The 14879-nt window shown below is 39.5% G+C and overlaps 1 protein-coding gene across 4 annotated transcripts in view; it reads right to left on the minus strand.

Moving 5' to 3' along the window:
• Positions 1–14879, minus strand: part of srgap1a (SLIT-ROBO Rho GTPase activating protein 1a) — a 76764-nt gene that overhangs the window by 40751 nt on the left and 21134 nt on the right. For all 4 annotated transcript variants that reach the window (XM_086163120.1, XM_086163119.1, XM_086163122.1 and 1 more), the window contains exons 2-3: positions 6252–6447; positions 1394–1556 (exon numbers count right to left, since the gene is read on the minus strand). In XM_086163120.1, the coding sequence (XP_086019246.1) occupies positions 1394–1556; positions 6252–6447 (359 nt within the window). The remainder of the gene's footprint in view (positions 1–1393; positions 1557–6251; positions 6448–14879) is intronic.

A 14879-nucleotide genomic window follows, 5' to 3' on the forward strand; every position in this document is an offset into this window, starting at 1 on the left:
AAAGTGTCAAAAGTATTAGACGTTTAGTTGTACTATAGGGAAAGCTTCGGAGACCCGCTGCACTATTTTTAACCTGGCTACAATGTCCTACTTTTCAGCCCGCAATGGAATACTTTTAAACACCAATAGGACAGAATGAGTAACAATAAGGTTAAGGAAAGAGAAAGTTGGATTTCATCACTTATACTTAACTTGTGAACATCTATTATAGAGCCATAAAGTTCCGAATGCTGTGAAGTGCATCACTGGTACTTGGAGGTTGATTGCCCATCTTCTGTCTGATTACCTCTGTGATGCAAGAGCCATATTTTTTCTCTTATTGCAAAATTTTTTGAAATTATAAATGAAAAATAATTGAAATTGTAAAGAATTAGCCATGCGAATGAGCTGTGCGAAATGTTTCCCTAAAGCCTTGGAACACAACCACTGTATTATTCAAATATTGAATATATTCAATAAAGCCTGTTCAATTGCCCCTTACGAAGGTGAAGGCTTGAGATGCAGCAAGACCAGTTGTCAGCCGCTTCAACCCTTGGCACTAGTCATGTGTGCTTCGGGGAAATGCAGGACCATCTCAGCACAGGAGCCAAAAAACTCCACGTTGACTTACAGTCTAGTGGAATTTCACAGATGGCATGCTCCACCAGCTGCTCAAGCAGGACTAGCTAGAGCAACTGAAATCATACATCGTGAGCAATGTACAGGGTTGTCTTTTATGTGTTTGGTCAATTTCAACACGACAGTAAACACTCTGAACACTGCATTATCTGACCTGACAACTGTATGCAACAACACTGTTTAACATCAGCTTGCCGAACAGTTCACATTTGGAGTCAAATAATTTGACAGTCAATCTTCCTATTACGTATAATAGATCCCTTGCTCGAGTTTCTACATTTCATCTCGGACCGTAAGATGGTCACTTTCTGCTTTCAAAGTTGTAATGATAAGATGACACTTCATTTGAATGCTCTACTCCCAGCCCATGCTTGATAGCATTCAAACAAAGACTCACTGATGATGAAGGTCAGCCAGTAAATGGGGAAAAAGGCATGAGCAAGATTTCCAACTACATTATCAGTCCAAAAGGAAAGTTTGAAATCTAAACATTATATAACAGGAAATGCCTTATGTTGGTTGCCTATGCTCAAATCCAAGTTTTTATCTTTAGTTAGCATCTTCTGTCTTCGTTGCCCTGCGGAGCTCCCTTTGTTGGAAAATGTGGTTTTTGTCACTTCCTGTGTTACTCATATGCACTTTCATGGCAAACATATCTTAAAGACCACAAAGAGCCATCCGAGAAAAAATACAAAGTGAATGAGTTTCTGTAATGTGTAATTGCCATGTTAAATTTCAGTCATGTAGCGTGATAGACAGTGCTTCACAGCCTTACCTTTTTCAATAGTCGAGTTGAGTCCTCACTGATCTGCATGAACCTCATGATAACATTGTTGAGGTAGATGTCACTCAGAGTAGCATGGTCCTTACTCTCCCTCCTAACCTGGTTCAGCAGCAGATACCAACAGTTGACTGGTGACAGCAGGTTCTGGTCTTTTCTAGAAAACACAAAGGAATGAGGGCAACGGACAGTTGTTTTAGTAGCGGTTCCTTTGAACATTAAAAAATCTTTTCTTTATGTGTCACTAAAGCTAGGGATGAGTGATGGGATATGCAGTATGTCAAAAAAGAGAAGAAAAATCTTCAGTACACCAGAGGTGGTTGCTCAAGTAGAAGAGCAATGCGTCAGAGGTGTCCCCTGTGTTCAATGTCCCACATAATCTTGGTTCTGGTTCTAAAATTTCTTCACACAGGTCCACACATTTCTGACACACTTTGTGTCTGTGACATTTCTGGGGCAGGGCTACTGCAACACTGCAGTAAACGGATTTTCATTAATGGCACAGGCTTTGAATGCATGGACTTAAGTGAGGCTTGAGAAACATTTATTCATTCTAAATAAAGATTAAAAGTACTTTTGCTCAGGAACTGTGACAGTTTAACAGAAACACAGAAGATTTAGTAAACGGAAAAGATAATGTCTAAATGTCTAAAAGAAGAATTCTGTGAGCTGTTTTCTGTGCCGTGTAATCTATCTACTTCCTAGCGAACTGTAGGACATTGTCCAGGCGAGAGAGAGCTGGGGCGCTACGTGTGCACTGGACTGCCGGCCCACTTCCTCTGAGTTAATCTATAACATTCCTCCTGCCTGCTAAACAGCAGGACAGAAAGCAAGTGTGTGTATCTGTGCACATGTGAGCTTTGAGGGTTAGCTTTAGGGTCATGCCTGCAGGAACCATATGAATAATCACCTCTGCTCTCATCCTCTAAAGTCAGTTTGCATAGACAGGCAGGACTTGTCAACACAACAGGTGAAACTGTGTGCTTGTTAAGTGACTCGACCCTGAACTAGCACTGGCACAACATCTGCTGCAGGAACAAAAATGAAGACTTTCTCTAAATGAAAGTAGCCTTCCCTGAGTCTTCACAAAAACAGGATGCAAATTACATTTCATATGGACAGGGCCAAAGACACACTCACATGCACACACGAGAGCAATCAGTGACTATTAACAATCATTAGTGACCAGAAAAAAAACAATAGCTGAAGAGAAAGGGGAGGGAAAAATAAAAGGAAAAGGGGGGAAATGGTGGCTAATACTCTGCTGGACAGCACACACATCTGCCAAAAGGATGCCATCATAAACCCTCTGTATGACTGATCAGACGTGGCCAGGATTTCCGGTCTATGGCCTCTAAAGACAGACTTAATGTACGCTTCTAAACTCTACCCTCTAGTCACCATTTTCTTCCCAAAGTTGCCCTCAAGGATGGCTACTTTCTTTTTTTTGTTTGTTTTATTGATTTTATATCAGTAAACTTTGTATGGATAATAAGAATGCTCATCTGTTTTAATTGTGTTTTCTGGAGTTATTATGGCTTCAATAATTTGTGATTTTCTCTTTTCTCTTTTCTCAAAAAAAAAAACACTCGTGGTTTGACTGCTCCACTGCTTTGGTTTTTCTTTTTTCCCCACAAGCATTCTTAGTCGAAGTTGAGGAGGTCCTCATGAACGATTTGGTTTGAAACTGCTGCATTGAACTCTGAAATCAAGACAACAAAACTGCTACCATATGTGCACATCTTACAAACACAAAAAATGTATCAAAACTTTGACGGCATTTCAGAATATCAGCGGAAAAACTACATGTTTCCATCTCTTGGCCTTAAACAAAGGTATAATGTCTGGCGTTAACTCATTGTTTAATTTATAAACTTGTATGAAGCACTTAATTCTAAATTTACAATCTGACTTAATGCATTTCAAAGCACAGAGTGCCTTCAACCGCTGTTTTTTTTTTTTGTTTTGTTTTTTTCAGAAGTGAGACCAGCATCACCTCAAGGACTCAAATTATACATTTTTAGCTCTGCCCCCTCAGTTGAAAATGTATTTCACAATGTAACCGATTAGAACAATTAGTATTTGGCCCTATGTGCAAAATGTATTAGCATCTCACTCACTACAATCTTAACCCCTTTTTATAGGCAAAAACAAAGTTTAAAACTTAACGTATCATTTCAATTTGCCCATGACACCTCAGGTAAAGCAAGATTCAGAAGGACTGCCTGCATTTTGTCCAACTCAATTTTGTCATTTCTTGAATTACCCAGCATTCAATCAAAGGGAACATAATTCTACCTGAGAGGCTAAGCGATACCGTGCTACTACTTGTGGAGGCACCAAAGTATTGCTATAAAATATATGCCTACAGTTTTTCAAGCACCGGGTATGTTTATTAATGGGCTGACCTATAAAAACAGTCTGGGCCTGCAGAGTAAGAAAACAAGAGGACTGACACGGTCTGTGATGACAAAATTACCCCTAGGAGTTGCTTACTTCACATAATAGCAGGAAAATCTCTCAATGTCATCATTTCCTCTTTGGCCGGGGCAGGAACTGGGGCAGACAAACAGATAGACAAAAAGGGAGGCCATAAGGGGCTGAGATACAGGTATATAGGAGGGGTTTAAGAGGCAGAGTTAATGTTAATGTTTCTGGATGTGAATTTTATCTATTTTATGGAGCCTTGATTGAGAAATACCTCAGCCAGTGACAAAAATCTCAGCATATTTAAACGACAATAGACTGCTGGCAATAAAGTATCCGTTTTGTGGATTGTCGAAATAGGAGCTGTTATCGGTAGCACAGGCAAAATGGCATATATTTGTCATTAATTGACCTTTTTTTGCAGCTTTTACTGCTTCGGTGTACGATTATTACGGAGGCCGTATCTTGGGTTCATTGGATACCTTCACTCTGCCATAAAATACAAAGAAACGCAATTTTGGTTAAAGGACAGCCTATTTAAAATCCCAGCTGTGGGTCTGGCAATGTCAATAATTCAATGATTGAGCTGCGCACCAGCTCCCTGTACCTCCTTGAACAAATTGCATAATCTGGTATCTTGTAGTGTGTGGGTACATGTGTGTGACTGTGTGTATATGTTTTAGTGATACATGAAACTGCAGGGCAGCAGATCTGAACGCCAAAACGCTGGTCTGGGTCCATGCATGCAGATGCGTACCACTGCTGCTAATTATATTTGTATTCAACAATATTTCTTGTATGTAAGTGATGAAATATGAAGGGATCTTGGAGCGTTTGTTTTCTCTTGGCATTTTTTAACCACCTGAGTTGAGAAAAAAAAAGTTGCAAACAAGCACACGGCAATGGAAAACAGGGGAAACGGTCTCGTTAAGCTCAATAATTAGATGTTGTAAAGTATAATGAGGAAACACTGCAGAGAAAATGCAGCTCAAAATGTTTGATGATGGTTAAAGCATCAACACCTCTTTTCGAGCTGTTTTATAGTTGAGTTTTGTCAGGTAACAATCCAAGTTTGGACACTGAATGGAAGTTAATGGCCAGAAATGACAACAAAGAAAATGTCTAACTCCTCTTGTATCACCCTTGCTGACATTTTTATCCTGAAACATCTCAGCTCCAACTCAAGCAATTTTGTGTTTGTGAAAAGATTAGACACACAAAATGACTATTAGATCATGAAGTACTATTAGTTAGCATCAGAAAATTCTCATTAAAGTGAATGTTGTAATGAACTAAAGGTTAACCTTAAAGAAATGTGTTTTTTCTGCATCGTATGTATATAAATAATTTAGAAATGTAGCTCCACTGACAGTTGCAGCAGGACCTCCCTTCAGAATGTAGCTTGTCCAGACTTATTATCCTGACATTTAGCAGGTCACTTTAACAGTATTTTAGCTTTGCAGGTCTGCCAAGCTGACCTCTCATATGAATACTGGCTTAAGGCAACAGGCATAATGAAAACATAGATTTTTCACACCTCTGACAAATTTGGCCAACAAAAACAGCCAAGAGAATATAGGGAACACAGAGGCTTTACTGTATGTGTGATGTTATTTGAACACAAAAATAAAGCTCACATGATTTAAAACCCACTGGTGGGGCTTAATACTATTTACACTTTGCATATTTACTCAAGAAATATGCTCCAAGGCACAGACCAAATGTTACCCCTGCGAATGAAGTGACCAGACATCACGCAATGAAAACCACAGCACAATTCCAGAGTTCTGACCAGTTCCACATTGTGGCACACAGCTGCTGGAGCCATTGGGGCACCATATGGACAACAGCATCTAATTACAGATAGCAAGGTCAAGTTAAAGTTTTATTTTTGATCCTGACACAAATTTCAGAAACCTGTTAATGTCTGTTTTCTCCACGAACTTAATGACATATACCATGATACATTGTGATAGCAGAGGAAGTCTTGATAATGTAAAATGTCAAATAAGAGAAAACATCCTCCTGTCAGTACAATTCAAACAACTAGCAAGGCTGTCCAATGATATCCGAACAATCCCTGTAGTACCGCTCGAGTTCACAAGTATCAGTTATCAAGTATCAGGTATCAGGTTGTGAAAAACATGTACAAATGTGGACGATATTCCCACAGAGTACAGATGTCTGTGGATGTATCTGCATTGATCTAGAAAAGAAATGGTAATGATATCCTCAATTATAAATCCTTGCTGAATATGCATGGTACACTGGGGGTCTTCAAGGTTTGGTCAACCAAACAACTGCAGCAACAGACTGAACATATAGCATAATACGGTATTTCAGAATTCTTATGATCAATTACATCGGACAAGTGTACTAGTGTTCCACAGTGAACGTAGACATCTGAAACACCTAAAAAGCCTACTTGTATTGCTGATGGTCCTTTGTGCTGCGGGTTTTTGCCATGAAGCGTTCGGCCAGTTTCTCCAGGTTTCTTGAGTATTCCATTTCGATTTCCGCCTTCTTCCTGAAGAAATCTTGAAGGTCCTGTAGCAGCTGGACCCGCATCTCCGTCTGTTGGTCCAGACATTTCTGCTGCTCTACAAGCTGGGCCCGAATCTCTGTTGAAACATCAGCAGAGAACATACTCAAAGACTTGGATCAAGTGTGCTCAGGAAAATGAATTCTGACAACTGAATATTATTCATCATTCAACCTCTGTAAAATCAAAATCAATAACAAATATGTGAAAATAAAACACATATGTTCACAACAGAAATTGAAGTCTCAGTGTTACGTATCATCATCTCTCACTAGTTATGTTCATTATTTCTTCGAGAGCCATGAATTGGTCACCATTGGTCACAGGTGTTTTGTTAAGGCTGAAAAGATTGGCATGAAGAACAGAGCATGATTCTAATCACCCCAAGTGTTGAACAGGATAGACGCACACAAACACACTGACCCCATGTCTCATCAACACTTGTGGCTCCAAAGTCACGGTACCAGGGGAAGTAGATGAAGTATGGCAGGCCTCAATTAAACAAGTTGTCTGTGCAGCTGAAGGACCCTCTGGGGGCTTTTCTAATGTATTAAAACTGACTGTCAAAGGGTCGCTCATTTAAATATTCATCGTCAACAAGACAACTGAGATGTCACACATCTGTGTGTGTGTGTGCGTGTGTACACGCCAATGTTGCAACACTGTCTTGTCAGGGCTGCACAATGGCTTTCTCCCAGTGGGCGCTAGTCTCGGCCAAATATTTTTCAGCAAAGGAAACGGACTAATTATGTTATTCAGATTCACACATGCAATAACACTTGTAGCAGTGACAAACTTTGGGCTGCAGTCCAAATTTATCATCAACCTGTTTTCGATTGATTTCACTTTTCTGGATCACTGTTTGATGAGGTGCCAGACTTCTTTTTGAAAAATGCGGTGCCGCATCTTTACATAGACGGTGACGTCAGTGTACTCTCTTTGTTGATTTCTTTGCGATTTGAAAAATAGAAATAGCGAATAATAGACTAATATTACCACTGGTGTAAATTTTGGACTGTCAAAGTTATAATGGTTAAATGACTCATATTACTAATCACATTTATGCTATTCGGTCAACCCTAAATTCAAATTTAAGCTTATTTGGATTCAAAATGTACCTCAATGTGAACTTTAGTGGACACCTCGGCTTGCTTTTTGCAGTTCTTTTTATTTGTGACATCAGTACTGATAAGACTTCAAATACTTCTAATACGGCTACAATATGAATAAAGGATTGTGGAATATAACAGGCAGGCATTTTACACTTGGGTTTTGTACTCACTGAAAGATTTGATTAAAAACTGTAACTGTATCTTGCTTTTCTTTTTTTTGGTTAATTCTTTGTCATTAGTTATAGCATGGTCTTTTCCTTTCCATAATCTCCATGGTGGAGGCTGAAGAAACACAGCTACAGTTTCGCAATGACAATAAAAACAGGGGTTCCCAGCAGCGGCTGATTTACTGTGCACATGTGTGGACCACAGACTGAAGAAACATGAATAGTATGACGCATCAGTGGGGTCTATATCCAGGCCATAGATGTGTCCGTTCAGGAGTATCACATCAACCTGCCTGGCTGACTTTATTTTTAAACGTTCCCACTCCAACTCTGCTTTAGGCCTCAGCTGGATCCTCCCATGTCTGCTACACAATGACTGCTAAAGCACAGCATTCTACAGGCCACCAAAATTACTCACTGTTGGTATCGTCTAGATGAATTCCACTCGACATGGGTGAACAGAACTAAATGTGTGAAAGTGTGATTGAAGCTGTGTCATTCTGATGTTAGTTAAGTTCCCAATAGGCAGGTTCTTTAAAAAAAAACATCAAACTCCTATATTTAATTGAAATATGCCTCCCCGGCCTCCCCCTGTTAATACATTTACAAAAAAGTACAATTTCAATAAGGGCAAATGTTAAAAAAATGTATATGACTAGATTTAAGTATTTATCACCAAATTAACACAAAAGGGAATCTAACCATCTCAATATTTTGCTGCAATTGCTGTTACTTCAAGGTTTCAAGGAATGCTCTATTTAAGATGTAGGCCATTCCTATATGAATAGCTTCTTTGCTACAATGACCAACTTTCTCAAGGACAAAATGAATCAACTTTTGTTAGTCACGGTCTCATGGACTCTCTGTCCCCTGAGAATCAGATTAAACTTCATTACATAAAGTAATATTTTTGGCACTAGACACTCCTGTAGGCTTGCTCAGTTAGGTCCTTTGTGGCTCGATCATTGTGGGACTAATAAAGGATTGTTTTATCTTTCTGAGGCAACAGAGTGTGACCTGGGCACTATCCTTTTGATTTTATGAACTGTGTAACTTTAGAAATTGGTCCTAGCCCCTGTCCATAAAAAAAACTGCCTTCTCTGACAGCCTAGTTAGATAGAGTCTAGCTTGGCAGATCACAACACTGAAAATCTACACTTGGCTGGTCCAGCCAACCTGCTGCATAATGAATACTCTCATTAATATGTAAGTAAAGTGGACCGACTGATATGCATTTGGTGATAGATTAAGAAAGCATGAATGCCTTGAAATGGATTTCAAATGATGCTGGAGAGTTTTCAAAGTAGATCCTTGAAATTGCTCACTTTGTCAAACCACTAAATAGACAATCAATTACAAAGTTCAAGTCAGATGAAGGGATGTATTTATAGATATGCAAGTGCAGCCATGTGTCCTAATACAGCAATAAAACTACTGGAAAGCACATTGCATTGATCAACATTAATTCAATATGTTGAGGAATAAGCTTAATTCAATACTTTTTTCAAATACAATTTTGTTTTCATTTCATTGGAACACATAATATACTTGTGTTGACCAAACAGGACCACTGAGACAGAGATAAATGAGATACAATGGAGGATTGGACATTAATTCTCAATAAATAACCATCACAGTGACTCAGTACCAAGAGAATAATTAAATTGAAAAGTGTGATCTCAACAGCAGAGGTGTGGCTGCGTAAAAGACCTCATAACATTAGGCTAGGGACAAAAAAGTTCTGTACCCATATTAAGCAAATATGTGATTACTGATGGAAATTTTGCTCCATGGTCAGAGGATGTGGGGACTGGAGCAAAGCTGGGATGAAACTGGCATAAGAAAAACAAATTCACCATGAACCACATCCATTATAGTGTTGTAATTCTTATCTATGTCTTCAGATGTGTATAACGCACCTAAATTGCAACAACAAGACTCTGACTTTTATAACAGTAGCAAAGATGTTGCCAAGAGAAAACCAACATCTCTATGCTAAGACAGACAGTTTTCCAAAAGTGCTCACTTGTATTTATTAAAATTTGCACTCCTTTAAATATAAACAGGGTCCTTACTCATTTAAATTCCACAGTGACACTATTTACTCAGAGGTTCTGTGTGTTATCCAGAAAGCTGACCTTCTGTGTTACCACGACTACTACCACCAGATCTGCTGTAAAGTTTCAACAGAAAATGACGACCACACACTCATACAAAGTTTGCTCATGCTGGATCCATCTCAGTGTCACAGTAAGGGTGCCTCTATATGACATGATCCGGCCATTCTGGAGTCATCTGAATGTTTAAACAGAGTGCAGGCCATCGTGCTGTGGGATTCATGTTCCAAGGTAGGGTGGGACATCAAGGCGCTCAGCAGTCCCTTTCAAACAGGGCTGAGAGAGTAGAACTAACACTTGAAACCAACACTTAAGGATACAAAATAGCAATGATGTAATGTCTTGGAGAAGAAAAAAATTCTTGCTCTATCTAGCATGAGCATGAGAACCATATCCTTTATAATTGACCGTATTTGGTTTCTTGTCGCCAGTGGTCCATAGTGACTTGCAGAAATGAAACGGCCATATAAAACTGTCAGCAACAAATCCAGCTGACTGACAGTGATCCAGTCATTCGGCCCGGAGAGCACATGGTGATGATATAGACAATGAAAGAGCACTGTTTGGTCTTTATAGTGATCAGTTAGGACCAAAGACCTTTTGTTTCGGAACTGGATGTTATCCAATTGCTCCTTTGGAGGCCACATTGCATACTTTCCACAGCCCCTTTCATGGCAACAAATACATTCAAAGTTGCAGCTCAGAATGGCTCCTGATTTGCCAGATAAGCCAGTTCTTTTGTAAAAGAAACTGCCTTGTAAGCATCATGGGTACTGACCCACAATCTTGACCTCTAGAAGAACCGTGCTCCAGTAAAAAAACAAAAAACAAAAACAAAAAAACTCATCCACTGTAAGAGGGCTCAGTACACACATTTGATTCTTCCTCTCTGGAACCTAGTAATATGCTCCCTCCCTGAGGCTCTTGTTAACCTTGCTAGAGATCAGTCGGTTTAAAAAGCATTTACAATTGCTGCTGGAAACATACGGTTTTCCCCAAAAGACAAAGTCCATGTATTGACATTGTTGATTCAAGACATTATGTATCTTGGACAGAAGACAAAAACCTATAAGGATAATTCTGAGATCGCTGAGTAATCATTTACAAGAAAGAACTGAGGATCCACAGTACGCTGTATTCAGATAATTCTTTTAGCTGTCCAATAATCTGACATTAGCATTTAAATAATCTGACTTGTTTAAACTGTTCCTTACTATAAGACTTTCAGTCAAGGTGGCGCGTCTTCCTTAAAAATCTGTCAAATTAGATTTTGGCTCATCCAAGAATTTGGCTTCTCATATAAGATACATTCAACGTAATTTACATTTCTTCAAGTGAGAGAATTAATTATGATGACTTCATATGTGTGTGCGTGTGTGCATGAAAATCACAGTTTCCCAAGACTTAATTTAAACGTCAAATCATATTTAGGTTTAGAATATATGTGTGGCAGCAAAAAACAATCTAGGAAAGGTAGTAAATCAGGAATGATTCATAATGTTGAGAACTAGCCCATGGTAAGATATAGCAAACACCTGTGCCAAAGACAGCACAAGCCTACACAACTTAAATCCAAATGTGGTTCCTTCTTCAAAAAACACTTTTGGTTTGAACTTGATTAGATATGTTAAGGCTGCTTCTCTTCTCATCATCCACTATCATCATCTATATCCACAGTTACACAGAATCTCCAAACATATCTCCACCCATTTGAGGCCTAACTTTCTCATCCAGGACCAAACAATCCTGTCACAAAGCAAGCCCAGTATGTGAATTAATTTAAGAGTTCTGCAACAGAGGTGTTACTGGTAAACACAAACAGTATTAACATCCAGTGCTCTGGTTTTCAGTTATACGCTGATGTTGATATGGCACTGTGATCACTTCTGCTGTGTCCTAGGCAGCAGGACGTCCTAGCTCTGTGCATATGAAGTTGATGAGGCCTCCAGACTGACAACATTTACTGAAATCATCATCATCAGGGGTTAACATAAGAATTTTAGACAAGGATACCTAATTGGACTCCACTAGAATAAGAGGGAAGAGCAACTGTCGTTAAAAGTTTAGAATAACATGTAAAAGTGCATATTTACAAAAAGGAGAGGCTGTAATGATCCAGAAATACATTTGAATACCCAACTGTGCAATGCTCACAGATGGTCGCACTGTGCCCCTGGGAAGAGTGTTTCATTAGTCATTACAAGAAATTTGAATTGCATCAGTGTGCTCCATTGAATAAAAGAAGATTAACAATGTAGTTCCATTACATACTACAAAATAGAATCAGACCCACAGCCAACCATGGGTTTGGACATAAGATCATCCTGGTAAATTTTCATTTCAAGTGTGTAAAGCAAGGCAGACTCAAACTATCAATTTAACAAATTCTAGCAGTGAGTAAATTCCAAGCACTTGATATAAAACCAAATTAGGTTTCATAATGAGATTTCCAAGAAAAGGTATGCAGAACTAAAACAAATAATTACGATTAAGATGAGCGGGATAAAAGATTGTAATAGTGAAAATCAGTAATTCTGACAGATATGTTTGTCTTTTTTCTTGAAAATGTTTGTTTCATATATATAGGTCAGAAATATGAAAAACTATTCCTTTGGAGAGAAATATCTAAATCCCATGGATGTGTCCTCAGGAATTTACATGCCTGAAGTCACAAGGTATCCCTGTGATGACTTCATTATGCTGCTGGACCAGTAAAAAATCATCATGTGCTTGGTATGTGAAACATGATCTTGATCTGGCCAAGTGTTGTAGTGTGATACCGACTACTAGGTAGCCGGTATGAGATTCCATAATCCTGAAACTCTAAAACTAGTGGATGAATTTCCTGTCATGTGTGTCCATCATTTGTGACTACCGTATTTTCCACACTATAAGGCACACCTAAAAGCCTTTCATCTTCTCAAAAATCGACAGTGCACCTTATAATGCGGTGCGCCTTATATGTGGATCAATATTGAGCCGCAAGAGGTCTCGCAACTACGGGAAGCAACAGACAACTCAATTTTCTCCCGTAGAAGAAGTAGCGCGCGGTGCATTCTGGGATATACGACTGCGCAAAGTGTGCATTTTAATTTCCATTGGTGTGTGTGTGTGGACACGTCGCCGAAGTAGCAGCGGTAAAAACGGTAAAGGGGAATTCCAGTCCCACACCACTTGTGTGTGTAGAAAGACCCCAAAATGGCACCTTTCAAGAGACACGCAGAGTTTAAACTCAAGGCGATCAGTCACGTGAGATGGCTACAGTTAAAGGACAAACTTGAACAGTGGGTTGTTGAACAGAGAGCTGCAAGTAGAAGTATCACCACGGTCACTATTCCAATGAAGGCAACACCGCTAGCTAGTGACATGAACATCAATGAATTTAGAGGCGGTTCTTCTTGGTGCTTTCGTTTTATGAAACGCTTTGAACTATGACAAATAGAATTTGAAATACACTGTTTTCAACGAAGGCGGCGTAAATACCGGTAAGAGCTACCGGTACGTACGGTACCTCATTATGAATGCACTAACTTGTTTTGGGAGTGAACGGAGTTGTCAGAACGTTGTTTGTATTCTATTAATAAAGTTTGACTGACATATCTGACTGATTTGTTGACATTCCCTTTAGCGCAGCTCCATTTAGCGGATGCATAACGCAACCCCAGCCACTACTGTAGCCTCTACTATATGCGCCTTATAATCTGGTGCGCCTTATGGTGCAGAAAATACAGTAAGTTCATTTAGCTGAGAAAATGTGACAAATGCTATTTCACATTTAATTAAAGCCTTTGAGGTCAAGGATTAACAGGGTCTGTCTGAAGTTGCCATCAAGAAGGAAAAGATTCTCACAGAGAATGTAAAGCACAGCCAAATTACAGAGTACACTGCAGCATTTGTTTCAGCCTTTTATATTAAAATATTGCAAAGCTGGCAAAGTAGACACCATTACAACATCTAACTGACATGGTAACAGTTTCAAAACCACAGAGGAATTCAGTGGAAGGACTGGAGACTACTATGATCCAAGAGTATGGATGTTAAATCATGGTGGAAAAGAATCTGACCCATAATCCAGCTTCATTTTGACAGAGCTGAGCAAACTGCAAACTGCTTGATCCTATACATGTCCACTGACTTACAAAATTATATTCAGCAGCATGTCAGCAGTGGCAGCAACAGTCATTGGTCACTGCTAAGGAAGAAAAAAAATTCCATTGGAATTGAATCACAAAAATGAGATTTTAGCTGACACAAAGACATTTGTCCAGGTTTTGAAGTCAGACTGAGAAACAACAGTCATAGCATCTGAAGTAGAACTATATCGAGAAAAGACAATTTAATAGTAAAAATTAAAAACTTGGGTCTAGGTCAATTCCAATATTAAAACATGTAAACCTGTGCCTGCTTGAGTTTCCTCTGGGTTCTTCAGTTTCCTTCCACAATCCAAAACATGCAGCAAGTTAACTGGAAAAAATGCCCAAATGTGCAAATGATAGACTGAATGGTTGTTTTTCTGTATATGTGGCTCTGCGACCAACTGCCGACCAGTCCAGGGTGTACCCCACCTCACACCCGACGGCAGCTGGTTCCAGCATCCCCCCGCAACCCTGAATGGGATGAGCGGTAGACAACGGCTGGATAGATGGTAATTTCAAAAAATGAACTGCTTTAAGATCTGCTAAAAGGATCAAACACTACCAAACATCGTGTGGGCCAAACAGAGCTGCTGAGGCAATATCCCCACAGACAAGATGCCTATATGGAGAAGGAGTGAGATCAATCAGCGTCAACATTGCGGTGGCCAATGAGGACGTGGGTTTGATCCAGGATAAATAAGAGAGAGTGAGGAGCTGAATGCTGAGAGAAGTATGCACACTTTAGAGGCAGAGCTGCTTGCACAGCTGCTGGTTACCATCTCTACAGTCTGTTTGATCTGGACACCTGTCTGATGTGATCGGTCTGTCAGATAGTCAGGACACGATGCATATGGTTGTATGATTAGTTGAGCGTCTGCGTGTATGTTGCACTTTTGCCACACCTCCTTCGATTTGAACTCTCTGTCTCTCCCTTCCATTACATATCCCCCCTGTCAAGATGTCTTCCTGTAAGTCACTG

The sequence above is a fragment of the Fistularia commersonii genome, chromosome 17 (assembly GCF_037954325.1).
Source record: "Fistularia commersonii isolate RoL2024-O1a breed Wild chromosome 17, RoL_Fcom_v1.0, whole genome shotgun sequence".
NCBI classification, from domain to species: Eukaryota; Metazoa; Chordata; class Actinopteri; order Syngnathiformes; family Fistulariidae; genus Fistularia; species Fistularia commersonii.